Below are 25,534 nucleotides of genomic sequence, written 5' to 3' on the forward strand. Positions count from 1 at the left end.
CAAACTCCCCTGGGCTAAGGAGGAAGAGGGCTGGAGTGGCTGCACCCCACATCCCAGTATTTCTCTAATCAGTTCTCTTCAAATCAGTCAGCCGCTGGACACTGAGACATTCAAACGAGAGAGGGAAGGTTCAAGTGCTGCCTCTGTTTTCATCCCTTCCCTTACTCTGCACACCCCAAACTGGAAGGCAGCACACCCGCTTTCTGAACCATGGAGAGGCTGTTGCTTGGGCTCCTCTGCTGGGTGAGGCCAGCTGCCTGGTGTGGGGCAAAGACAGGCCTTCGTCCACAGCCCACACCATCCATGATGCCTACAGAGACACAGAGGGGATATTCACTGCCCTCCTTGTGATTTACAAGGGATTGCTTCTTGTTCCTACTAGAGCATCAGTGGAATAAGGAAGAGACAAGCAACTGAAGTCAGGCCATCTCCTGGTCACTGCTGTCCTCTTCAGATGGAGTCCGAAGAGAAGCTCAGCCCTTCTGAAAGCCCTAGACTATGCTGCTGAAATTCCCCCTCTTCTTGCTTATTCTGCAGCCTGCTGATCAGGGGGGGAACCTGGAAGGAAGCAAAACTTGATGCTCACAGGGCCCATCCAAGTCCCCTATGACTAGGTGCTTTGGGTCAGGTTCAGATTCAAAGCGATGCCAAGCTGAGGCCAAGCAGAGCTGTCTTAAAATCACCAGCTACAGGCCTGACAAGATGTTCCCTTTTATGGCTCACATCAACCTTGGATCTTTGTCTCAACAGGAAAACCTTTTTTTGGTGGCCTCTATGGCTGAGCATTCATATGTTCCAGCTCAGGCACACACCTTGTCTGTGTGTTACCTTGTTGGATTAAATTTACTCATATCCTTTTGTTCCATGTATTAAAATATTCTATAAAATCAAGTGACCAAAAATCTATAGCTCTAAGAATACCTGGCTATCTTTTTTTTTGTTCTTTTTCGTGTGATTTTTGTTTCTAATCACAGTTAAACCTAAACAAAAGAAGTGGAGAAAAAGCAATGGGAAGGAGGGGGAGAAGAAAAGGAAAACATGATTCATGAAAGTCTCATCAGGAACTGAACTGCAGGGCTGACATAACCAGCTCTCAGAAGGAGTCCTCACAAATTGGAGGGCAATTTGGATCTGACAGGTTCCAGGTCCCCTGTGAGCACTATGGATTCTTTCCTCCCACCAGCAGTCAGAGAAGCAGCGCCTGCAGTGCTGGCCCCAAACACCAGCGGATGGGGTAAAGAACCTGAGGACAGCTGACGCGGTAAAGTCACACGCCCAGGAATTGAGCTACAAGGCTTCCCAAGAGGTCCAGTCCCTCCACCAGGGAAAGGAGAGAAGCTGGAAATGGATTCTCTAGAGGAATGAGAGCTTTGGCTCAGTGTCTGAGCCAGCTCTTGGGGCAACGATGGCTGGGAAGCAGAAATCAACTTGATGTCCTGGTTCAGACGTCCCGGCGGCACCGGCGGTGTGCTCTTGGCCTGCAGGATCTGCGAAGGTGGGCTGGCGGTCTGAGGCAGGAGCAAAGAGCTGTGAGAGCCTGAGGACCCGGAAGGGCCACACTGAAAAGTTCTTGTTGCTACTGGGCTCTGACTAGGAGGACTAAGGCCAGAAGGGGTGTAACAGGGAGAGGCGACACCAGACTGTTGTAGTGGAGACATGGAGGCAAAAGGTGGCCGTTCTTGGTGGAGCTGGGCTATTGTTCCAGTTAAAGATCCTAATGCACTTGGATGTGTTTGGCACAGACCTGAGGACGGCCCACCAGAGACCTGTGCCAGCTGGCTTAGGCTGGAAGATGGAGAGTTGGAAGAAGGAGGGGGCTGGAAGTGATTCATTCCTCCCAAAGTCCCACTGCCCGAGAGCTGCTGTAACTGTCCCCCCTGCAGTGGTCTTGTGGTGGGCTGGAACTGGTTGAGAAGACTGGGGGGTGAGTTTGATGCGAGCTGGGTGAGAGATGTTGACGGTGATCCAGTTGTGGCTTGCTGGAAATGCCCAAATCCACTGCTGGAAAGGGCTGGCTGCTGCTGCTGCTGCTGCTGTGGCTGCTGCATGGACTGAGCTGTACCTAAGGGTGATCCAGAATTCCCATGTTGGAACTGGCTCAGTCCCGCTGTGGATGTGCTGCTCAAACCCGGCTGGCTTGAGCCGCTTGGAGGGGACCCCACCTGGAACTGGCCTAAGCCAGCAGCTGCTGAGAATCCTGCAAGCTGCTGGATGTGGAAGGAGGAGGAGGAAGGGGTTTCTGCTCCTGGGGTATGCAGCTGGGACAGAGTACTGGAAGGAGAGCCAACGGCAGAAGGACCCGTGGACGGGATTAGAGACTGGATTCGTTTTAGCTGTCTTGGAGTCTGGTTGGATTGCTGTCCCAAGGAGCCCAGGACGGACACGGGAGGACGGAAGATGGCTGCTGGAAGGCGTGGATGGTGGGTCAGAGCTATAGCGACAGAAGTGGTGGCTGCTGCAGCTTGCAGGGGTGCCTGGATCAGTGGGGTCCAGATGACAGGGGTGGGAGTGGAGGCGGCGGCAGCAGCGGCAGCCTGGACGTTGTGAGCACAGTGTGCCATTTCCCTGTCATGCTGCACGATCTGCTGGATGATCTCATTCTCCTGGTAGTTGAAAACACCCGAATTGAGGTCATGCTGGACTTTGTGCAGCAGAATGGAATTTTTCTTGCCTGTAGTGAAAGTGAAGAGAGAAAGAGTCATTCTGGGATGCCCATGAATGGGAGGGTTCCTCAAAGCTTCCTGCTAGACTTCCCTCAAATTGTTGGCATTGTCCCCCCTGCACTGTCATTACAGGATCAGTGTTCCAGCTACAAGATGACAAACATCACATCTTCTGCTTTTGTGTTATGATCAACGCACTTTAAGATCCCATCAAAATGTGCCTGACAGGACACATAATTTCAGTTAGACAGTAAAGCCACTTTTGGTAAGTGTGGCAGATGGGTAGCAAAGCTCTGGAAGATTCCCATTTTAACCTCATAATCTGAACTTCCATTGGAAAAAAAAAATCCAAAGGCTGCAATTTGTGTGTGTGTGTTTGCAAAGGAAAACCTCATAAATGTAAGTCCAGTGAAGTCTCCTGAGTCTTCAGTTACTCTTCCTCATCGGTGTCATGTAACGTGTTCCGTCTGGAGTGGTTTGAGTTGAAATTTCTCTAGGAACAAGTGACAGAAGGACTTTGCCTGCTGGAAAAGCTCAAGCTGGCTCAAGTAAGAGACCTCATCCATGCTGCATCTTGGCTGTGCTCTTCTAGCCCAGACTTTAAGGAACTGCAGGCTAGCAAACTGCATGTTCCAGCTGGACTTCCAAGCCTGCAGCAAAATATCAGCATGAGCTTTACCTTTCCAGTGGGCTGGAAAAAGTGGTGTAATGAGTTTGTGTGGTCTGAATGGATCCACTCTCCTGGACTGAAGGACAGAACTATTCAGTGACGGGGTAGGAGATGCTGCCAGTGATGACCTTTTTCTATGCTTTCTCAAAGGAGAGCATTTCTGATACGGTCAGGCTTTGTGCATAATGCCTTTCAAAGCTCTGTTCTCATAATGTGCCAATTGATAACTTGGTTAATAAGGAGCTGGTGTATACTGATTTGAATGAGTTTCTTATAAAACTAGTGCAGATTAGATCCCTGTTCTTGCCTTTTCAAGGGACCTCTCTCCTGACAACACACGCCAGTTTGAATTGATGGCAGCACCTCTGCTATTTCTACTGAAGCTGTTTGGATTTGAAGGGTTCAGCCTAGAACTGCTCTGCGTGTTTGTCTCTATGTGTGTCTGTGTGCAGGGGCACCCTGGCCCTACAGCTCTGTGTCTGTACACACCTCACTTTGTAGCTGAAGCTTGGGGTGGGAGGGCAGAAGGGTCACCTCCAAAGGAGGCACCAGCTAGTTTGGATTGGATCAGAAGCTGTATTCACCCCCCTCCTGAACCTGATTCAAATATCATTTCTCCTGGCTGATCACTTCTAGCTCCTGTACAGGACAAGGGCAAATGGACAGCAAAGTGCCAACTGCTGTGGACTTAGAGAGCAGGGGATGGAGGCAGGACGGGGAAGGGCCTCATTTTCTGTATTTTAATCCCCAAATCATGTCATGATTTAGGAATTAAAGGCTGGCAGCACAGCTCATGTGCATTAAACTTGTCTCACTCTCATGAAATCACAACTTTCAAGAGCATTGATACTATCGACTAAGTCCATGGAATGATACTCAATTTGTCTCCTACAGCATTCTTGTTTAAACTGGTCAGCTGCTAGTTTCCAAGAAGGAATGGTTAACAATGGGCTGCCATGTTGGGTAGTAGTTCCCAGTGAGGCTCCAGTGGGATTTCCTTTCAATCTTATACTAGTCACACTTCAGACCTTTTACATACTTATGTGGGAACAGGTTTGTGCTTAGATGACACCCATATTGTTGCTTTTATTTCTTTAGCGTATAATGGATCTTTCATGCCACATATTATGCTAGGTTTGATGGTTTAGCTCTAGTGTCCAGCTGCAAGGTATGAAAAGTTACAGAAAATATCCACAAGGATCAGGCTTGAAAACATCAGTAAGTACAATTCTTTCAGAGAAGCGATGATCTGATACTGTTTTATATGGAACTTCACAAAGGAAGCTGTTAAAAATCTTTCTCTTCAGGTCCAGAAGGACCCATGAGATACTGTGACTTTACACAAGCCCATTCAAAAAAGCAGGAGCAATCTAACTGTGATTGTAGTTAAGCACTGGAAGAACAACTAAGGATTTTTCCTTGTACTTTTTAAAGTGTTTCTCTCTTTATAAAGGACAAGATGTGGCTCTAGCAACTGATTCTGGTTCTGCAACTGATGCATTTGCGATATGATGTCTGTTGTGGGTAGTGATATTCTTAATGTTTTTGTGTTTCACCTGCTGCTATTCACTCCCTCCTAAAAAAACCATCAAGGCACATGAATTGCCCTTTCTTTCCCTGTGTTGGAGAATAATACCAGCCCCTGGAAGGACACAGTTCACAAGACAAAGAGTTTTTGGAGCTCCTAATGTCATTACAGTTGCTGGAGAGCTTTGTCTGCACTGGAAGTGAATGTGTAGGAGATATAAACAGTGTGTAATACCTGTTCCATTGTAAATTGGACTGGAATAGACAGCACTGGTATTTCTGTGGTCGCAGTTCTACCTGCCCTTCCTGCAGCCAGGCACACCAGAGAGAGCATGAATGTCACCTTTAAACTTCAGAGCATTTTTGCAGTGAATATACAGTGAATGGCTTAGAGCTATGCTGCACACACAGTAATTTCCACCTGTATCTACTAAAATCACATTTGTTTGCTCACAAACACATTAATCACAAAGAGCTGTTTAAACAAAACCAGAAATACTAACTGCTGTGGTCTGGAGAGAAGGAACACCCTATCTAAATAAGAATGACAAGAGAGAACATGGGTAGTATACTTGGGTTCAAGAGGGATTCAGCTGCAGGTTTGTAATCATTCTCTCCAGAGCTGATGGTACAAATCCCAGCATGGGGAATCTGTAGCTTTCTTGCACAACTGCAAGGTCAGGATGTAGATGGGAGTCAACATGCTGCGTTCAAAGCAGGCAGGCAAAAAAGCTGCCTTTTGACATTTGCTTTCCTGATAACAAACTGTAGCAAAACCGGGCTGAGGAGGTTTGATGAGGGATAGAAAAAGGAGAAAGAGAAACAAGTTATTCCCTGTGAGGATGCTGAGACACTGGCACAGGGTGCCCAGAGAAGCTGTGGCTGCCCCATTCCTGGCAGTGTTCAAGGCAGGTTGGACACAGGGGCTTGGAGCAAGTTGCTCCAGTGGAAGGTGTCCATGCCTGTGGCAGGGGTTGGAGCTGGATGAGCTTTAAGGTCCCTTCAACCCAAACCAGTCTGGGATTCTGATTCTGTGTTGCTAATGCAGATTTCCAGAAAGCTAAATACCATCAACTGCTCTGTGTTTCCATCATTACACCTCAGCTCACTCCTTTAATTCCATATCACCTATCTTTGGCTTCTGATTTGCTTGTCTGTGCTTGAATAACCTGCAATTTTCAAGGCTGCCCTCAACTGAGATGATAACCCAAGTGATGTTAATCAGAGCTGCACGGATGAACTGAGGGGATTGATGTTTTCATAACCTGAGCTCTTGACAACACAGGATGAGCTGCTCAGCAGCCTCTGGTGTCCTTGGCAGAGCACTAAACAGAGATTATGCCAACATTTTCCAAACATACATACTATTTCCTATGTTTTGATCAAAGCTCCTGAAATTTGTGTCAAACTGAGAAAACAATTCCAGCAAAACCCCTGGAATTAGGAGGTTTGTTAGTTTTTAAACCAGAACATTTCAGTTCTCCTTTGCAGTTACATTCCACTTCCCTGTTTTCCTGAGCCCAGCTTGAATGTATTAATCTCTTCATTAGATCAGCTTTTGCTTTTCTTTTTTGCCAAGAAAGTCTCAAATTTCTGCTCCAGAATATTAAACACCAAATGAATGAGAAGCTTCTTTCAGTTACTGAAGGGCAGAGGAATGTTTCAGAGTCATTATTCAAATTGGAACTGGTTACCAAACTGAAGAATTCACGGGTTCAACCATTCTAATGAATTGCATCATTTACATCATGTTTCCACACAGAGATATAAGTCTTATTAGGTGCTTCTGAAGCAAATCCTCCTTCCAACCAGCACCAGATCAGAACAGGAGAATGCTGGTGGGAAGAAGATGTTTTCCTGGCAGGTCTGTCTAAGGTCCTGCATGAAAATCAGCCAACAGTGGGATGAGGCAGTAGGAGGCACTTTTGCTTGGGGAGGTAGTTCTGAGATTATTTCCCATCATCACCTTATATATTAAATTGCTTCAGTTTCAAATTCCTTTTTCCTGCTCTGGATTTCCTGCCACATCCCATGCCTCAAGAGAAGAGCAGTAAAGACAGCAATCAGAGAACTGATTAGTTTGGCCCCATGTAACCCCAACTGAAACGATGTTCCTCAGCTCAGAGCTGTGCTCAGTGAACCACGGTGAAGCCCTGTGTTCTTGCTAAGCTGGGGAGAAGCTTCATTAAGAGAAAGGAAAAGGGACTCCCCTTTCCAATTTAATCTCATCACGGAAGCAGGGAGGCTGGATGTTAAGAGTTTTTCCTTCTATGTTTACCCCATATAAAGTGCTGAGTCAAAGGTACTGAGATAAACAATCTACCTGAGCACTTCTCCTAATCCCAAAAGCACGATCCAAATTTACTGAGATAACATAATGGGAGGACTGGGTGGCTCCAAGGCAACCCCTTGGCCTGGATGTTCCCCTTAACAGGACGGAGGCAGCTACAGGAGCAATGTCAGGCAAAGGCCTTAAGAGTCAAAGGTCTCCATGGCACAACTGATGCTTTTTGTTCTCAATACGATTTTTTTTCCCTAAGTCAGACAAAAATAAGTACCATCAATGGAGTGCTCTGGGTTCTAAAAGCACCCTATTTTCCTCACTGTAACAATAGGCTAAATAGATGGGGGTTAAAAAAAGGAAGGTATTTAGAGCCTAGATGTTTCTAGCAAAGCTACTGTGCTTTGAAGTGGAGCTGGGTATGTAAAATTATGGAAAGTAAGCAAATAGATGTTGCTCCCTTAGTAACGAATGGCAAAGTCACGTATTCCTCGACTGTAGAGAGCACACAAAAGAACAGGGAGAAAAGCTCATGTGATTTCATAAAAGGAGCCAGCACTTAACACTAATTCTTCCATCAAATCATCAAAATTAGCTTTTTGTTGTGAAAACTCTGCACAGACACTGAGGAAATGAAAGAGAATTCAGTTCCAAGCCCACTGGCTGCACTTTAAGAATTCAGGTCACTAAATCGCTTTTTGAATTTGCATGGATTTGAAATAATTTCACTGCCTTCTGCCTGCCCTGCTGTCATGGTGCCTGCCCACTGCCACACGGTGACTTCTTTCAGCTCCTCATTTCTTATCATTCAGAGGACTGGGTACTGAACACACTGCTCAGGTCACTGATGGTGGTCTTTGCCCTCCCTTGTCTGGGGGTTACTTCTATCCTGAGCTGCTCTGTTGTGGTAATCATTTAAACATTAAATAAATAATGGGATATCTGCTCTGCAGCCAGGCTGAGAGAGCTGGGCTGGGGCAGCCTGGACAAGAGAAGGCTCCTGAGGGGAGACCAGAGAGCAGCTCCAGTGCCTGAAGGGGCTGCAGGAAACCTGGAGAGGAGCTTGGGACAAGGGCCTGGAGGGACAGGACAAGGGAAATGGCTTTAACCTGCCAGAACAGGGGAGACTGAGATGAGCTCTTAGGCAGAAGCTCTTCTTTCCTGTGAGGATGCTGAGGCACTGGCAGAGGGTGCCCAGAGAAGCTGTGGCTGCCCCATCCCTGGCAGTGTTCAAGGCCAGGTTGGACACAGGGGCTTGGAGCAAGCTGCTCCAGTGGAAGGTGTCCCTGTCTGTGGCAGGGGTTTGAAACTGGATGAGCTTTGAGGTCCTTTCCAACCCAAACCACTCCATGATTTCATGATTTTATGAAATTAACAGAGATTTCAAAATAATTCTTAACTCCCAGTAAGAATCTGGGCTTCCTTTCCCATTCCAGCCTTTGTCTCAAATGTAACTTAACCCACACTGAACTGTGTTAACTATCATGTAAAGGCTTCTGCTCACAACTGAAGTACCCTTGGAAGCAAAGCTTGGAAGCAAAGCTGATCCAGCTGGATTAGCTCTAGGAGCATCCATAGAAGAGTTCAGCATCGTTAATAAATCTGCTCTAGACACCAATTCAGATTAACATCCCTGAGAGCCTGACTGTGTCAATACATCCCAGCCTAGATGTGCAGCTCTCAAACTGCTCAAACTGCAGTAATTACCATTTGTCTGCTCTTATGCCCTGATATGCACAAGGCTGCATACGCTGTGGTGCTAAAGCCAAATTCTTCAAGCTCCAGGGTACAAGAAGCTCTCCCCCCCTGTTGTGTCCTCTGCAAAACTATATGGAGTTAGACTTGTACACAGGGTTTTACTGCAGGAAAGCCACACTGAAAGGGAAATCAATGTGATCAGTGTAGAGCACATTGTACTAGGGAGGGTCGCCGAATGTTTCTTGGTAACATCTTCAACAATAATGTGTTCAAAACTTCAAAATGGACAATTCCCCATCTTTCCAAGTGGAGGTTTTCCCTCCCTAAACAGCTCAGACCTGCTACTGATTGTTCCCCTTCTTCCATAAACCAAATAGTATCTTCCAAAATATATGGCATCTCTTAATAGACAGAACATCACTTTTAACTGGGCCAAAGTGCTGTAGGTCAAATGATACATGGTGAATAATGTGAGCTGATGAATCTCATGACAGTTAAACAAAAAGTAAGCTCTTGCCTCCACTCCTCACATTTATGCCCATCATACAGAACTTTGCAGAAAAATAAACTGAGTACAGAATTTCTCAGAGGAATGCGACTGTCAATATCCCTGAGGAGGTGTAAGAGCTGTGCAGTTCTGGAGTGCCCGTGATGCCCTTTGCTGCCTGAAGCACAGAGTCCTGGCTCTTACCACTGACGGCTGAAGCCAAAGAGCTGCCTTCTCCTCAAAGTGGCAGAAATGCTTTTTATCTGGAGCCAAAGCTCCTGCACTCAATTCTCAGTGCCCTCCTAGCACTAACAGCTGTGACAAGGACACGTTCTGGAAGACTCTGGACATTCTGGAACTGGTTTCCTTTCACTTTAGTGCTCTGCAGCCTGCTCTTCTTGAAGACAGCTACTGAATGGCCTTCAAGGCAGATAAAGTCCCATGAGGCCAGAGGAGTGGCTGGGAAGCAGGTCTTTCTTCATGCAATTAAAGAGGAGATTGAAAATAATTTTTTAAGTTGATGGAATGGTAAAATGGGATCTGAAAAGGTGTTTTATTTTGATGTAGATAGATAGCCAAGAGCTCTGGAGTTAGCTCTCTCTATATATAAAGAACTGACAACTTGGGCGACCTATATAGTTAGGTGTCGTGGTTTAAGCCCAGGCCACGCAGCCCTTTTGCTCATTCCTCCCCTTTCTTCCCCCCACCCCTTCTGGTTCCAGAGGGATGGGGAGGAGAATGGAATGAATGTAACTCCCATGGGTTGAGATACGAACAGCCCAGTTAGTATAACACAAATACTGTTGCTACCACCAATAATAATAATGATAAGGGAAGTAACAGGGGAAGAGAATACAATACCACCTGTCAATACCCAGCCCAACCGAGCAGCAAACCAGCCCTTCCAGGTAACTCTCAGTTACATCCCGAGCATGACGTGCTGTGGTATGGAATAACTCTTTGGCTGGTTTGGGTCAGGTGTCCTGTCTCTGCTTCCTCCCAGCTTCCCCTCCTCCCTGGCAGAGCATGAGACTCACAAAGTCCTTGGTCAGACTAAACATTTGAGCAGTAACTAAAAACGTCAGTGTTATCAGCGCTGTTCCCAGGCCGAAAGTCAAAACCACAGCACTGCACCAGCTACTAAGAAGGAATAAAAATGACTGCTACAGCTGAACCCAGGACAGTAGGTTGTACTATGCTGTATTTCTTACAACTCTCCCAGCACTGCTCCATTTCTCCCAGTTAGCTGGTACCCATTTACAATAATAGTGACTCCTGCCCAGAAGACCAAACTGCCTGGAGGATTTGCATCCTGCCAGGGACATGGGCTGGAATGAAATTATGTAAACCAAGGTCATTTACAAAGTTAAAAACAGGTCTCCTGATATCTCACCACGACCCTGCACTGTTCCTTCTACTGAGGTGTCTTGAGCTTTATTTTCTGTCTAGAGTTGCAAGAGAAATGGTATTTTATGAGGTGAACACAGTTGCCGATTCACCTTGATTAAGCTGAAGTGACTCATGGATGCTGATTTGCTGGTGTTTTGCCTTAGGCTAAACAGAAAACACTGGCTTTCACATTCCATTATTCAATTCCTGCTCAAGTCCAACCCCTACCCTGCATACCTGGGCTAGACAGCACTTCCAGGGGTGATTCACCTAAGCCATTTCAGCTAGCCACCATAGCAGAAGACCTGTCATCCTCTATATGCCTTTTTCTCTCTGCTGACTGTAAAAGTTGTAGTGTTGGAATGAGGGGAGAGGATTTCATGTCAGAGGAATACAGAGAGTGATACCTGAACTTTGAGTCCTCATGAGCAATCAAGTTTGTGAGTTATTCAGGTAACCAGAGCAGACAAAATGGAGTAGAACTGTGTTACTTCATGTCAGCCATTGCACCCTCACTTGCTCAGCACTTGGATTATCATTTCACTGCCTTAAGGAAGAGTTTAATGTGAGTTTGAAAGAATGCTTTCTCCCAGAGCACACACTCTAGCATTGTATACCTGGGACAGAGGATCTTCTTACCCTTACATCACTTGTGCCTGCATCAGCAGTCTTGAATAAGAAGCATATATATATATATATATATCTCCTCATGAACAAATCTACTTGCTCACCTCACATGTGCAGCTCTTTGGAGCTACTCACCTGCACACAGTAAACAAATCTATCCTACAATGTAGATACAATATAAAATTTATGCTGAGTACATCCTGGTTTATTTATACACATTTCAGACTGTTCCATTTATCCATCTGATCTTGCAGGGCACCTGCCATGGAGCAGGCAGCTGAGAGGCATTCAAAGACCAAGCTCCACTTTTGTTAGCCCTATTTTACCTGTAGAAGAGCTGAGGAACTGAGGCACAGAGCAAAGGCATGCGAAGGACAAGGAGGGAATGTGTGGCAGAACTTGGCATGGATCCCAGATCTCATTCATACTTCCCCTCACCTAACACCAGCCCTTCCTCTGAGGCAGCAGATCCCACAGTATTAGTCATGACCTGGACAAGTAGGGTCACAAACCCAACAGGATTTCAATTGCAGAAGCATGGTCACGAGCTGGCAAACAGGATGCACAGGCAAATGGTTGGGAACATCTATTTTTGTGGCTTGTTTGCATGACAAAGCTTTTAAAACTTCTACCACTCTAAGATCTTGAACTGACACTCTTGTATCACAATGGTATTTTTTATTTGGAGACTGGTATTGCATTGTCTGAGCTTCTGGTGTTTTAGCATCTGCAATGCCTGGAGGCAATGCAAGTCCTGACTTAACTGGGATCCTTGTATCGAAACATCTACAACTGGCCTTCAAAATGTACCCATTTCAAACCATGGGGTGAAAAAAGCCTGATGCAAAAGAACAAGTAACTCCCTCTGGCTGTAAATGTGCTGTCAGCTCCCACCAGCAATCTTGATACAGATGGGGAGCGACCTCACCCAGACATTGATGGTGTTTATTACAGCACAGCCAACACTGGAAGAAATTGTCCCTCAGTAGTTTTGGGGATGCATCAGTGACTTTTGATTCAACAATACTCACACCCTGTCTTGTATTTACTTTCAACCAACATTGTGTTTTACAAGTGCAAATGTTTGTGAAAATCTAATTTTAAGCTTCAGTGGTCACTGAAAGCCAGTTTCAAAGCCAGGCAGGAACAGAACGATGCGACCTATGTAAGTAAGTGGTGCATCACAAACTGGGACATTCACAAATGCTCATCAGACAAAGAATTACTCACTGGAGAAAAGAACAACTCATTTCCCCACAGAAATACTGCAAAGACTGTCACAGCTTGGTCACTAACAAGAAAAAATGGAAGAGTTAATGTGTGATAAAATGATCATTAATCAATGATCAGCCTAAATGTCTCTAGTCTCCATCTGAAGCTGCAGAAAGTGGGGTATGTGATATTCTGCAGCGTGAGGAGTTCTTCAGAGCCTGAAGTTACTCAGAGAGTAAAGTAGGGACACAAGTCTTTGTAGAATCCAGCCTTAGTCAAATCATGGAGAATAACACCTGCCAGTCTTTAAAGAGTTCTGGAAAACATCTTCCCAAGCAATACACGGAACAGGCAGGATGCCAATATCAATTCCCATTAACAACAGAGGCTAGAAGGATCCACCAACATGCTCTTTGCAGAACCATCAATGACAGTTTCCAGGCTGCTGCTCTGCCCATCCACAAACAGGAATAGATTGGGCACAGAGATCAGGGTGCATCTGCCCTGCACTTTCCCCTTAGCCACAGGCTTTCAAACTGCATTTGCCCTGCAAAGTGGATGCCTCATCACACCTCCTGTTGACCAGTATTATTCCTGTTGCTTCAAGGGATAAGGTCTTACATCTTCATCCTGCCTCCTTGCCACCTCAACAAGCTTAGACCATGCTTTCCAAATCCTCCATGTAGCAGATAATCCTGCAAAAATCTCTCCAGCCACTGTGACTGAATGGACTGAGATTTTTCTCCCTGTACTGCACAAGGGAACACTGGATGGATCCTATCCTGGTACCAGAACAGTGAAAGAGCCCTCTGAAACATTCTGTGTACTCAGTGATGCGTGGACTTCTCAAGGACATGTTGTCGTCTGGGTAGGAGGGAGTTAGTGAATGCACCACTGACTCGGAAAGAGGCTCCCATTTGGTTCCAGCTTGTGTCCAAATCCTGAGTGGAACATAACAGGAACCAAAACCATGGTCCTTCTGTTCATACCCCACTTTTATGAACTTCTGTTCCTTAACTTCAGTCTTGTAGAATAATCCCTCTGCTTTCAGAGAGAGACCAAGCAGAATGCAGTCATCTTGACACCTAAAAAAATCAGATGCTGTTACACAGCTAATGCACTGCACTTTCTGAATGGTGCAAGTTTCAGAGGGAAGTGAGGAAATGCCTTATTTTAAAGAGCTGGGTACACATAAATCATGAAGGCTCTTTCGGGAAAATCAAACCAAAGACTGCAGGGCACAACAGGGTTGGAAACTGCTACAAAGCTGCTATTTCACAACAGTAGAGAATGTAAAGTTGAAAGAACAGGCAGCTCTCAGGTCTGGCTGCCAGGGAAACAAGGGTAGCAGAAGGATTTTCAGTGTCTGACTCTGAAGAGTTCTGCCTCTTCTATGGCACAGGGACTGATGGTGTCTCAGGTCAGCAGAATGGCAAAAGGAGGGAGGCTAATGCCAGAGTTCTGCACCAAAGAGCCTGTTATTCCTGTGTCACCTCCTGATTTGATGTTGATATTTTGCAGGTGCCTGTGGAAGGAAGGAATTCCTCTGATGGCAGAAGCATGTGAGGTTCTTTATGCTGGGTTGGGATTTTCCTGAATTTTAGGTAAGTGGGCAGCAGCACACAGACACAGGACAGCCTGCTCACCTATACACACAGCCACAGAAAGCATCAAGCTAAGAACCTGAGCAGTTCTGACCACCTAAATCTGGAAGATTTGATAAAGTCAAGTTAGACCATCCCTGCCAGTGCCTGACATTTCATTTTCTCAGCAGTTTTACAGTGAAATTTAAATAACCCAAGTGATGGGACTCTTGCTACTTACACTAGGGCCTCATTATCATAGACTCTGCCAAACTCTACATATTAAGCTCCTACCCTTTTACTCAGGGGTCACATTTTGGATTTGCAGCAGGTAATGAGATACCCAGAATACAGTGTTCTTGGCATGAGCAGCCCCAGAGGCACTGCACCCCTTGCTGGGATGCCAGCTTATTCCTTACCCTCCTCACCCCATCATCCTCCTCTCCTTCTGCATTGTACTCAGCCCTGCATTGACCTTTTGGATTCTGGAAAGCAATGAAAATGAATGCACTGTGAAGAGATGTAAAATAAGCAGCTAAAGGAGTTAGTGCAGGACTCAGAAATGCTCAGTTCTCAACTCTGCAAAGAATTCTTCCCTGTCCTTGCTTAAGTCACTTAATCTCTGTGTTAAAACATCTCTGGTTGTGACCAAGGAATGTTATCCTTCTCTTCCCTAGTTAGACAGGGGTGCTTGCAGAAGGGATTATGTCTCTGACTGAACAAGGTGGGGGTCATTGTGCTGCAACAAGGCACTAATATTATTTGGTTACTTATGTTTGCTTTGGGCTGGGGGGGGGAGGTTTTTATTGATAACGTGCTAACAGATTTTGAGCTAAAATTCAAACTCTAGTGAATTGACCAGCATGGCCCTCATGGCCTCACACTGATCTTGGAAATGAATGGAAGCAGAGGCTGGCAAAAATGTTTACGTGTTAAGGAGCAAAGAGAGAGAAGAATGTGGACTTAACTGATTGTGAACAGGGCTCCTGGTAGGACCTGAAGTCAGGCACAGAGAGACACGTTGGACAGCACCTTGGGTCACATAGTCTAGAGTGGGGTATCCTTGACCATAGCAATGGGGTTGGAACTAGATGACCTTAAACTCCTTTAATCCCAAACCATTCTATGAGTCTATGATCTCCTTCAGTTCCCAACTCCATCAAAGGATCTAAGGGCAAAGGCTGGAGATGGGCTGCCAGAGCAGCAGGCAACGGGAAGGAGACCCCCCCCACACTTTCTACTCACCGATTCTGTCCAGCCTGTCCAGAGCCACTGTCTCGAATGCTCGCCGCATCATGGGGTACTCCTCCAGCACCTCATTAAAGTTGTCCACGGAGAGGGAGTAGAGGCGGCAGTAGGTGTCTGCTCGCACGCTGGCTGTGCGCCGGCCCCGTGTCAGCAGGCAGATTTCTGCAAGAAAAGAGCCAGCCTGAGCACACGGGGATGGGCATCACCACTTTGCCTGCCACCCTGTCACCCCTCGAGCTGGACTCTTCCTCCTCCTCCCCTAAGAACATCAGCAGGGGTAATATCCTGCACGTGCAATAACAGTTTACAGAACCAGGGGCTCAGCTGTGGCAGCTGCTACCAAAACACAGCTCCATGATTCTACTGATCTCATCAGCCAGGCAAGTTTTGGGATGGAGGATTATCAAAGATATCATTTGGGCATTCAGACTGGTGAAGCTGTCCTTCTCAAGCTCCCCATAGGCACTGGGAGGAGGAGGTGAAGCTGTGCTCTCGCTGAAGCTAGTTCTCTCTCTGGATTTGTAGTAAAGGCTCTTTGCTGACTGTGGCTTGATGCCTGGGCATAACTTTGATCGAACACCAGAATATTTGTCTTTTCAAAGATTTTTGTAGATATCTGCAAGGTACTACACTGGTTGGGGCAATCCCCAGCACAAACACAGGCTGGAGGAGTCTGGAGGGAGCAGCCCTGAGAGGACTTGGGAGTGTCGGTTGGCAGAAACTCCCAATGACCCAGCTTCAGTAAGTGCTTGAGCCCAGAACCCCCCCCCCCCCCCCCCCGTGCTGGGCTGCACCCCCAGAGCGTGAGCAGCAGCTCAGGGAGGGGATCCTGCCCCTCTGCTGTGCTCTGGGGAGACCCCCCATGCAGCCCTGATCCAGCTCTGGGGCAGCAGCACAAGAGGGACCTGGAGCTGTTGGAGCGAGGCCAGAGGAGGCCATGGAGATGCTGCGAGGGCTGGAGCAGCTCTGCTCTGGAGCCAGGCTGAGAGAGCTGGGCTGGGGCAGCCTGGACAAGAGAAGGCTCCTGAAGGGAGACCCGAGAGCAGCTCCAGTGCCTGAAGGGGCTGCAGAAAACCTGGAGAGGGGCCTGGGACAAGGGCTTGGAGGGACAGGCCAAGGGCAATGGCTTTAACCTGCCAGAACAGGGGAGACTCAGATGAGCTCTTAGGCAGAAGCTCTTCCCTGTGAGGGTGCTGAGGCGCTGGCACAGGGTGCCCAGAGAAGCTGTGGCTGCCCCATCCCTGGCAGTGTTCAAGGCCAAGCTGGACATAGGGGCTTGGAGCAAGCTGCTCCAGTGGAAGGTGTCCCTGTCTGTGGCAGGGGTTGGAACTGGGTGAGCTTTGAGGTCTGTTCCAACCTAAACCAGTCTGGGATATGACACAAGGTTACAGATTCCCAGGGAAAGACAAGTTAGTGGCATCTACTAACTCTTGGTTTATTTACCCTGCAGTCATCTGCTCTTAGGAGGGTGCTCAGCTTATTACAGAACAGAAAGCCCTTGTCTGACTTTGGCACAGACACTCCTCGTGCACTCAGCAGAGAGCTCCTGTGTCCTGCTTTTCCACAGATTACACACAGTGTGGGCATCTAAGGCACACACCTGAAGACAGATGGTGTGTCTTAGAGACTGACAGCGCTCTTCTCTGTGCTACATGCTGAGTGTTGAGCCACAACACCATGCTAAGGATTCACTCTGGGTCTATCCCAAAGCATTGTCTCCAACCCTGGAACTCCAAACCCCATCAAACTGACCTAATTTGTTAGGAACATGCAGAGTCCTTGAACTCCAGGTAGATGCAGACAGGTTGTTTCAGAAAAACTGAGTGTATGAGTGTAGGAAATGCATGATAGGGATTTCTTAATAGAGAAAAGGCTTTAGAGAAGGAAGGAAAAGCAGGTTATCTCCTACCCCCTCTCGGTAGGCATTAATTTGGGAACATTCAGTGTGTGTACTGAAACATGTATCTACCAGAGAGCTGTCTGTCTGGGGCTCAGTGAGGTCTTCACGGGGCTCTGACAGGATGGATTTCTCTGTGTTGCTCATAAGAGCACTATCTCAAATCTTCTTTTACAGGCTTTCCTGACCTCATGCCAGTTCCCCTGTTCCCGAGCTCTGCTGCTGACAGATTACCCCCACCTGCTACCCTGAACATTTTGCTGAGCCACAGGCTGGAAGATGGACTATGTTGTTTTCCTCCATATTTATCCTGTATCTCATATGACAGATGCCAGACCGCAGGACTAGAACATAGTAGGAATGCACTTGGAGAATGCTCCATTTTTTTCCTTTAGGTTCTCACCTTCACAGATCTGTCAGTCTGCTTAGGGCAAAAAGAAATGAACCTACAAGAGCCAAGTTTCCCTTCTCCATTTTGCTACTCCTGAACTGTCCATGAGTCCCACTCACCTCCCATTACACCATTTACTATACTGGGAAGCTGCCACACAGTTGAGATGAACAGAGGGTGGAGGATAAGTGCCTGAGGAAGCAGTTCCACGTGCTGCCACCCCAATGCACCCAGGACAAGCTAAGGAACACGTGAGCAATAACAGTGGGTATTGCTGTGTAATGGTGATTGAGCGACATGCACCTCCAAAGTAGGAGCCATCTGCCAGCTTGGTCTCCTTGTTGCCTTTGGTGAGGACGCTCACCACCCCGTGCTGGATGAAGTACATCTTCTTGCCAATGGTGCCTTCCCGGATGATGTAATCCCCTGGCTGAAATACCTCGAACCGCAGCTTGGTCAACATTGATGTCACAAAGTTGGGATCTGCATTGGCAAAGAGGGGCATAGAAGCCACCAGCTTCCTGCAGTTGAAGTTTATGATTTCCTGAGCATGATGTGATGCAGGAGAGAAAGAAAGAGAGGGGAAGGGAAGGGAGAAAAGTTGGGGAAGAAGAGACACATATATTTAGTCTACATCTAATAAACAATGAAGTTTCCCCACTTAAACTGTACACTGTAAAGTAAAGGGGCAAATGCTGTTCCCTTAGCCCCTAATGCGGGCTGGAACGGGCTCTGGATGCTCAGAGTACATACAGTGTGAGCTGAGGCTGACAGCTTCATGCCTCACTGCTTGCATTCATATGCTTCCTCTCTGACAAAAACCTCAACCTCCCAAACACGCACCATAAACCTCCTTATGCAGGAAACCTTGGGCTGGAAGAGAGGTGCACAGCACGGGTGAAATGCTAGGTGAAAAAGCCCAGGGCCTCTTTGTGGGAGAATGTTATAACTCACCTTGGCAGCCCTACGGTCTGTGTTGCCCTTGCTTGTCAAATAGATGCTGAACAGCACAAATGTGCCAAGGAGCTCAGAGGCAGATGGGGATAGGGTGAAGAGAGGGGAGGAAGAGGTGCCCATGGGTCACTGGGCGTGGATGGATCATCAGCCTCTGGTGAAGGAAACCCAGTTGAGCTGTTCAGCTGTCCAGAGCAGACAGGGACTGTGCCTCCTCCTGTGGCTGGCTGTCACTCGCAGGGGGTGACAGCACTTTCCACTGCATAGGAGCTGCTCTGTGCCAGCTCAGACTTGGAAAGCGGCAGAAAGTGATATTGAGTTAATCACCTCAGCACAGGGTTCCCCAGGCAAGCAGGGAAGAGGCACCTGGATGACTGGGACAGGAAGAAGGAGGGTTGGGAAGCATCTGCCTGCTCCTCACTGGGGTTCTTTTCAGGGTTACCCTTTAAGACTTTGACCAAACTAGTTTTAAACTATAGCTGATAGGTCCTCAGCTCTTCTTTCTCCTATGGAGGTGCTTTACTAGGGGGAGGAAGACAAAAAAGGAAAACCTATTCTAGTGCTGGTGAATAATATATTGGAGGCACAAACTAGGGCGAACCTGCATTGCCTGGTTTCAGTGAGGGAAGCGAGTTTCTGTAAATGCTTGTTTGCCCTGCTGGAAGGTTCCTCCTTCTTTGGACTCTACGTGCTGTTACAGCTGACATCTGGGGCACAGATGAGGCCACCACACTGCACAGAGGTTTATATAAATACATGAGATACAGATTATGGAGCACAGGTTGGAAGCAGTAGTGCATGTTTGTTTGGGGAGGGAAAAGGGCTTCCAGAGGTGTAAGGTAATAACACTTTCCAGAGTGCTCTTCTGCAGGGGCACTTTAGGAAAGGGGATGACACTGCCAGATATCACCATAGCCTCAAAAGTTGACAAGATGTACCTGTTCACGTGCTGGGGGGGGTAACACTGCCTGCACACTGCACCCTTTATGTAAGACATCACTTGTGCTGCAGCCTTTAGCAGACACAGGCAGGAGTCCTGCAAACTCCAAAGGCCTGGGTTTCTCTCTCCACACCAGTGACTTCTGCCATGACCAAATCAAGGGAATACCAGACATACACCAATGGATAGGATGGTCATTCCTTCTGAGTGAAATTGTCTCCCACAGAGACATACCCAAGAAGACCCGGTTCTTCTTGGCCTTGCTCTCCCAGAAAGGTAGGCACAGCACAGGAACAGGTACAGCTCCAAGTGAAACAGGGCCTTTATGGCTGGTCAGGCACATAGTGCACACCCAGAGCCAATGCTAATGGGAAAGCTGGTCTCCCACCACTTCCATCACTGGTGGTGTCCTCTGCAAAGCATTGTGACAGAACACTGCACACTGGGAACTCTCCAGCTGCCAAAAGGGACAGAAACATGCATTGTCCATTCAGTGCCAACTCCTTACCTCCCGGAGGGGCTCGCTCAGCTCTCCCAGGATGCTTTCCTCATCAAACATCTTCCCCTGGTAGCGGTGCTCATAGTAGTCATGGATGCGTTGCCGCATGTCTGCAGGGAGCTTGTGGAATGACATGTATTGCTCCACTTGTTTGTACTGTCCAAGGAAGAGAGGAAGAGGAGCAGTTACCAGCATATTCAACAATGGTGCCCACTCATGGACAAGCACAAACTAGACCATACCCATACCCGCTCCCTTCATGTCAAGCCAAACCTCGGAAGATAATCTGGTGCAGGAGAGAGCAACTGTGTGGGGAGAGGGCAGGCATCTTTGTTATATCTTTGTTATTTTTCCCAAATGGCTGCACCATATTTTAACTTTTAAACTTACCCTCAGACAGTTACACTGTGGAGGCAGTTCCTCATTCCCTGTGTGCTGAGCAGCCCAGGGCCTGTTCTCCCCCACAAACACTGCAAAAACTGGTAAGAAGGAAGTGCTCAGCTGGTAATCTCCTCGCAGCAAATACTGCTGAGCAAAGACTGTAAAAACCCTTGTGCACAACCAGAAAAGGTGTCCTCAGAAGAAGGCTTTTCCACAGCACACAGTGGAATGGTGGTCAGTGACCTAGTGGCTTGGCTCTGGAGTAAGAGATGTGCAGCCCCTTGAGGCCTCAGCCAAGCACAGGAACCTACTGCACCAGGGGCCATACATGGTTCAACCTGGGATGTTCATAGCCACAGACAAAACTGAAGGACACACACAGACTCGGATGCTGAGTTATTCAGTTGAAGCTGCAATACCCATGGTCCACTTTCTCTCTCCTCTGTGTTCCTGGCTGCTGCGTATGATGGAACCTTTACCTTCTCACCTTGGGCCCCACATTCTCTTCACCTTTCCTGGGTCTCTATTGCCCTACACACTTCTGCTGTCTAACCTGTCCTTGTTTTTACCTAATGGTTTGCATTTCCATCATGTCACTTAGAGGGGAATATAAAGGCCCACTCTGAGTGATGACAGAGCAGTATTTGGGGATGAATGGTGCTCTCTATGAATAAATGACATTTCCTTAAGAGCCTGGGACTGTAAATGGCTTGAAGGCACTTGCCTTGAAGGTGCTGCAGAGACAAGGTGTGTGCATTGCAATGGTTATACTCCCTCCCCCTGGTCTGCAGTAAAGAACATGATCCTGAGCATGTATCATACTGAATAATGCTGACAAAAGACCATGCTCCCCTTCTGCCACCCCTCTTTCACCTCTTGTCCCCGAGAAACCTGTCCCTGAATGACCCTTTACTGCAGCTTGTGCTGAAGAGCCTTATTACTGAACCTGTGCTCATTGCAGCTCTCCCTTGCACATACTGTGTCACTCTGCTCCCAGCACAGCCTGTGCTGGTGTTGCCTTGCATGCTAACAACTTCATCTGCACCAGAGAGGAGAAGGAATTACTCTGAGAAGCCAAGGTGGTAGAGGAGACACTAGGGGTTTCCTGGCATCTCCAGAGCTTTGTGTCTGCAGGTAGCAGCAGAGGAGCTGACTGTAAATATTCATCATCACTACAGCATGAGCAAAGTCAAGCAAGTCACCACTTTGGGTGCTGGAGCCAGGCACAGAACTGGCAATGAATATGGCACTTCAGTGCTTGGATTGCTGAAGCTCTGCAGGGACTGGCAGGATACTGGGTGCTGAATGGAGGCTGCAGTCATGAACAAGGGAGATAAAGGGAGCAGAAACCACCATGTCCCATGTGGACAACGTGCTGGTATGAGGCCAGTTACACTTTTGTGGGTTATACTCTTAAATGCTGAAAGTTTAAGGTCTTGGCTCAAACACAGAACCATAGAATCCCAGCCTGGTTTGGGTTGAAGGGACCTTAAAGCTCATCCAGTTCCAACCCCTGTCACAGGCAGGGACACATCCCACTGGAGCAGCTTGCTCCAAGCCCCTGTGTCCAACCTGGCCTTGAACACTGCCAGGGATGGGGCAGCCACAGCTTCTCTGGGCACCCTGTGCCAGCGCCTCAGCACGCTCACAGGGAAGAGCTTCTGCCTAAGAGCTCATCTCAGTCTCCCCTCTGGCAGGTTCAAGCCAGGTTAAAGCCCTTGTACTGTCCCTACAGGCCCTTGTCCAAAGCCCCCTTCCAGATTTCTTGTCTTCTTTTTGAACATGGCTCGTCTACTGCCATTGGAGACACATTAGCAGCATCTGAGAATCCATGAGACCTATCAAATCGGACACAGGACATACAGGACACTCACTATGGAAAGGGGAATCATTACACTAGCTTTTGCTGACTTGGGCTTGTTAAATTGATTCTCAAGCCACAAACAATTGGGCTTGTTTTAATGCTGTGGGTTTGTTGACTAAATTATTTACCAAAACTATCACCTTATGCCCTCAGTTTTAGCCCAATGTCTTGAAGTGGACCACTGACCAGGTCACAAGGTGCCTGTCTGGTGCCCCCCTTCCCTCTACCATGAGTACTTGTCATCATCTTCAACTGACCTTTGTTTCTCAGGACAAATCCCCTCAAGATCCTCAGACTCACTAGCACAGGTTGGATGGGGCCACTCACACACTGCTTATTCACTACAGTACATGAATTTATTGCTTTGCAATGAAGAGCAATAAATTACTGCTCTGAAAGTCTCTAGGGCTTGTCAGATTCTCCTAGAATCACTGTCCCTAGATAAGATTCAGAGTAAAACCAGGCCAAATTTACTTCACCGGGGAAAAAAAAAAAAAAAGCTTCTGCTTCTGATTATAAATGAAGAACACAGTTCTAAGAGGAAAAAGTGAAGTAAGAGACTATAATTCTCTGTCATCATGAACAAGAGGTTCACATCTTGGCTCTCCTGTCTTTGCTACTGCCACCTCCTCTCACCCATGCCAGCTGGGGAGTTCTGTGAGCTCTTCACTCTCCCTTGTGCAGAGATGGAGTCTCTACATTAACAAACTACAGTCATGTGGGGTTTTCTCCCTTCCCTGGTGCTGCTGAAGGCCAGCGGTCCTGCAGTGTGGAGCATTCAGAGCTCCTAAACAAAAGGCTATTAAACATGTGTGAGGGAGGGTTCAAAGTGCAGTGGGCTCAGCATGTCTCTTCTCATCTTAAGCTCTAAAGGAGATCTATCCTGAGGCCATCAGCAACACTCAGTGGTGCTACAAAGCAAAGGGGGAAGGATAATCATGTGGTGAACATCAGTGGTACATGGGGGTTAAAGCATCAGCCTGACAACCCTGAATTTACAGGGCTTCCTTGATCCCTTGAAGATCTGGCACCTTCTAAAACCACTTCATACCCCCTGAGGTGGCAGCCCTTTGAGAACCTTCAGATGCTGCTTAACCTGACACCTTCCTCTTGTCTCCTTTCCCCTTGAACTTGTTTGTTCCATCTTTCCACTTGCCTCCTGTCATGGGTTCAGCCGTGGCAGTAATTTTTCTCCTTCTTGTAGCTGGTGCAGTGCTGTGGTTTTGACTTCTGGGCTGGGAATAGTTGCTTGATAGTGAGCATGTTTTGAGGGTGTTTTTGTTCAAGGCCTTTGTTTTTGTTCAAGTGCCTTTTGTTCAAGGCACTTGTTCTGCCGGGGAGGAGGGGAGGCCGGGAGGAAGGAGAGACAGGACACCTGACCCAGGCTAGCCAATGAGGTATTCCATACCATAGCATGTGATGCCCAGGATGCATACTGGGAGAGAGAGAGCAGGAGGGGTGGAGCTCGAGAGGAAAATGGAGAAGGGAGCACGCGGTGCTCGGCCGGGCAGGGTGGAGTGAGTTATGGGTCGGTGGCTGGTGGGATGTTGTATTCTTTTCGCTTGTTATTGGCTGTATCATTATTATTGTGTTATGCCTTAGCTATTAAACCGTTCTTATCTCAACCCGTGGGGGCTACATTCCTTGGATTCTCCTTCCTAACTCTCCGGGAGTTGGGGGACTTGGTTTAAACCACGACACCTCCATGTCACCATGTGAGCTCTGCTCCAAGGAACCGCAGAGATTAGCGGCCTCTCTGTGTTCAACTGAAAAAACTCATTTAGGAATTACTTCAATATCTCTGAAGACAATTGAGTCCATTTAAATCCTACATAATTTTCTTAAGTCTGTTTTAACTGAAATAAGCCCTTAAAGGAGATATTAATATATCAAAGGGAAACCATTCCCCTGAGTAGTTTTCCTTCCACAGCTGCCTACTTTCCTTAGGTGTCTCCACACTCCTCTCCCCTTCAACCAAAGCTCAGATCACTCACAGTCCAAAAGGAACTAAGTAGCTTTAACGTCTTCCCTGCCTCAATCTCTATAATGATCCTCCTCTCTGTAATAAATCACTGGCAGAAAGACTTTGACTTTGACTATTCCCTTGCTTTACTTCTGATTATAAAAATGGCCCTGCATCTAAGGATAGCTGCTCCCTTCCCAGCACCGACACCTCTTTGAGCCCTTTCTTGATCCATACACGTCACTCTTCAGGGCTCCAGAGAAACACTGATTTCCATTTTCGCATCTCAGTTAATTCACAGTTGCAATTGCTCACAGACCCTGACACGGGCACACACATAACCCACTGCAGGGAAGGCACTGGAGGTGCTCATCTCTATCTACCAAGCAATAAATACACATATCTTATGCAGAGCTGCTGCACTGCTTGCATCCTTCCAGGCTGAAACCTCTGTGGGAGAGTTTAACCTCATTCACAGTCTCCCTGTCTGGACTTCATGGAAGTCAACAGAGATGAACTTGTGTAAGAAAGATGCTCTGGCTGAGTAATGCCTTTCCCATGAAGTGAAGAATGATAATGCACTGATCGTATGTTGAATGCTGGTAACATATATCCAGAGATATTGGATTAAGATCCACATCAGCATCCATGAGATACAACGCTGTGGCTCTTGCAATGGATTAGTGCTTCACAGGGGTAAAGATCAAGTCATGAGCATCACCAGGCAAAGTGTCCTGGCAGGCCACAGTTGTATCTTTGTTTTATTTTCTCTGACCTATGATGAGGATTAAACCAGTGCAGCTACACAGCATGTAGTAATCATTAGAAACAAAGGAATGCTGAGTTTCTTTTTATCTTTTAAGTCATTCATATCCCCACCCTCAGGATTTGTTCTACAACTACATCTCCATCTTCCTCAAAATGATCAAGACACACATTGTCATGGAGTCAAATAACACCAGGAATGTGCAGTGTTGGTTGACAAGAAGCTGATCATGACCTGGCTTCAGCATGTGCTTGAGCCCAGAATCCCTTTGTGTGCTGGGGTGCACCCAGAGAGTGAGCAGCAGCTCAGGGAGGGGATCCTGTCCCTCTGCTCTCGTGAGACCCCATCTGCAGCACAGTGTGCAGCAATGCTGTCCTCTACATAAAAACAATATGGAGCAGTTGAAGCAAGTCCAGAAGAGGCCACAAGGATGAACAGGGGCTGGAGCAACTCTTACAGAAAGAAAGGCTGAAAACACTGGGGCTGTTCAGCCT

The 25,534-nt window shown here is 47.3% G+C and overlaps 1 protein-coding gene across 2 annotated transcripts in view; it reads right to left on the reverse strand.

Moving 5' to 3' along the window:
• Window positions 1-495: 495 nt before the first annotated feature.
• The window catches only part of HCN4 (hyperpolarization activated cyclic nucleotide gated potassium channel 4), a 98,378-nt gene continuing 73,339 nt past the window's right edge, over window positions 496-25,534 (reverse strand). Inside the window, exons 5-9 of one of the 2 annotated variants that reach the window (XM_031045991.2) lie at window positions 20,076-20,222; window positions 17,977-18,217; window positions 15,383-15,547; window positions 2,170-2,671; window positions 496-2,097 (exon numbers count right to left, since the gene is read on the reverse strand). In XM_031045991.2, coding sequence (XP_030901851.2) covers window positions 1,107-2,097; window positions 2,170-2,671; window positions 15,383-15,547; window positions 17,977-18,217; window positions 20,076-20,222 — 2,046 coding nt within the window. In that variant the 3' untranslated portion in view covers window positions 496-1,106. Of the gene's footprint in view, window positions 2,672-15,382; window positions 15,548-17,976; window positions 18,218-20,075; window positions 20,223-25,534 lie in introns of both variants that reach the window. The other variant, XM_034066247.1, reaches the window with a different exon arrangement.

The sequence above is a fragment of the Melopsittacus undulatus genome, chromosome 9, assembly GCF_012275295.1.
Source record: "Melopsittacus undulatus isolate bMelUnd1 chromosome 9, bMelUnd1.mat.Z, whole genome shotgun sequence".
Lineage (NCBI taxonomy): Eukaryota > Metazoa > Chordata > Aves > Psittaciformes > Psittaculidae > Melopsittacus > Melopsittacus undulatus.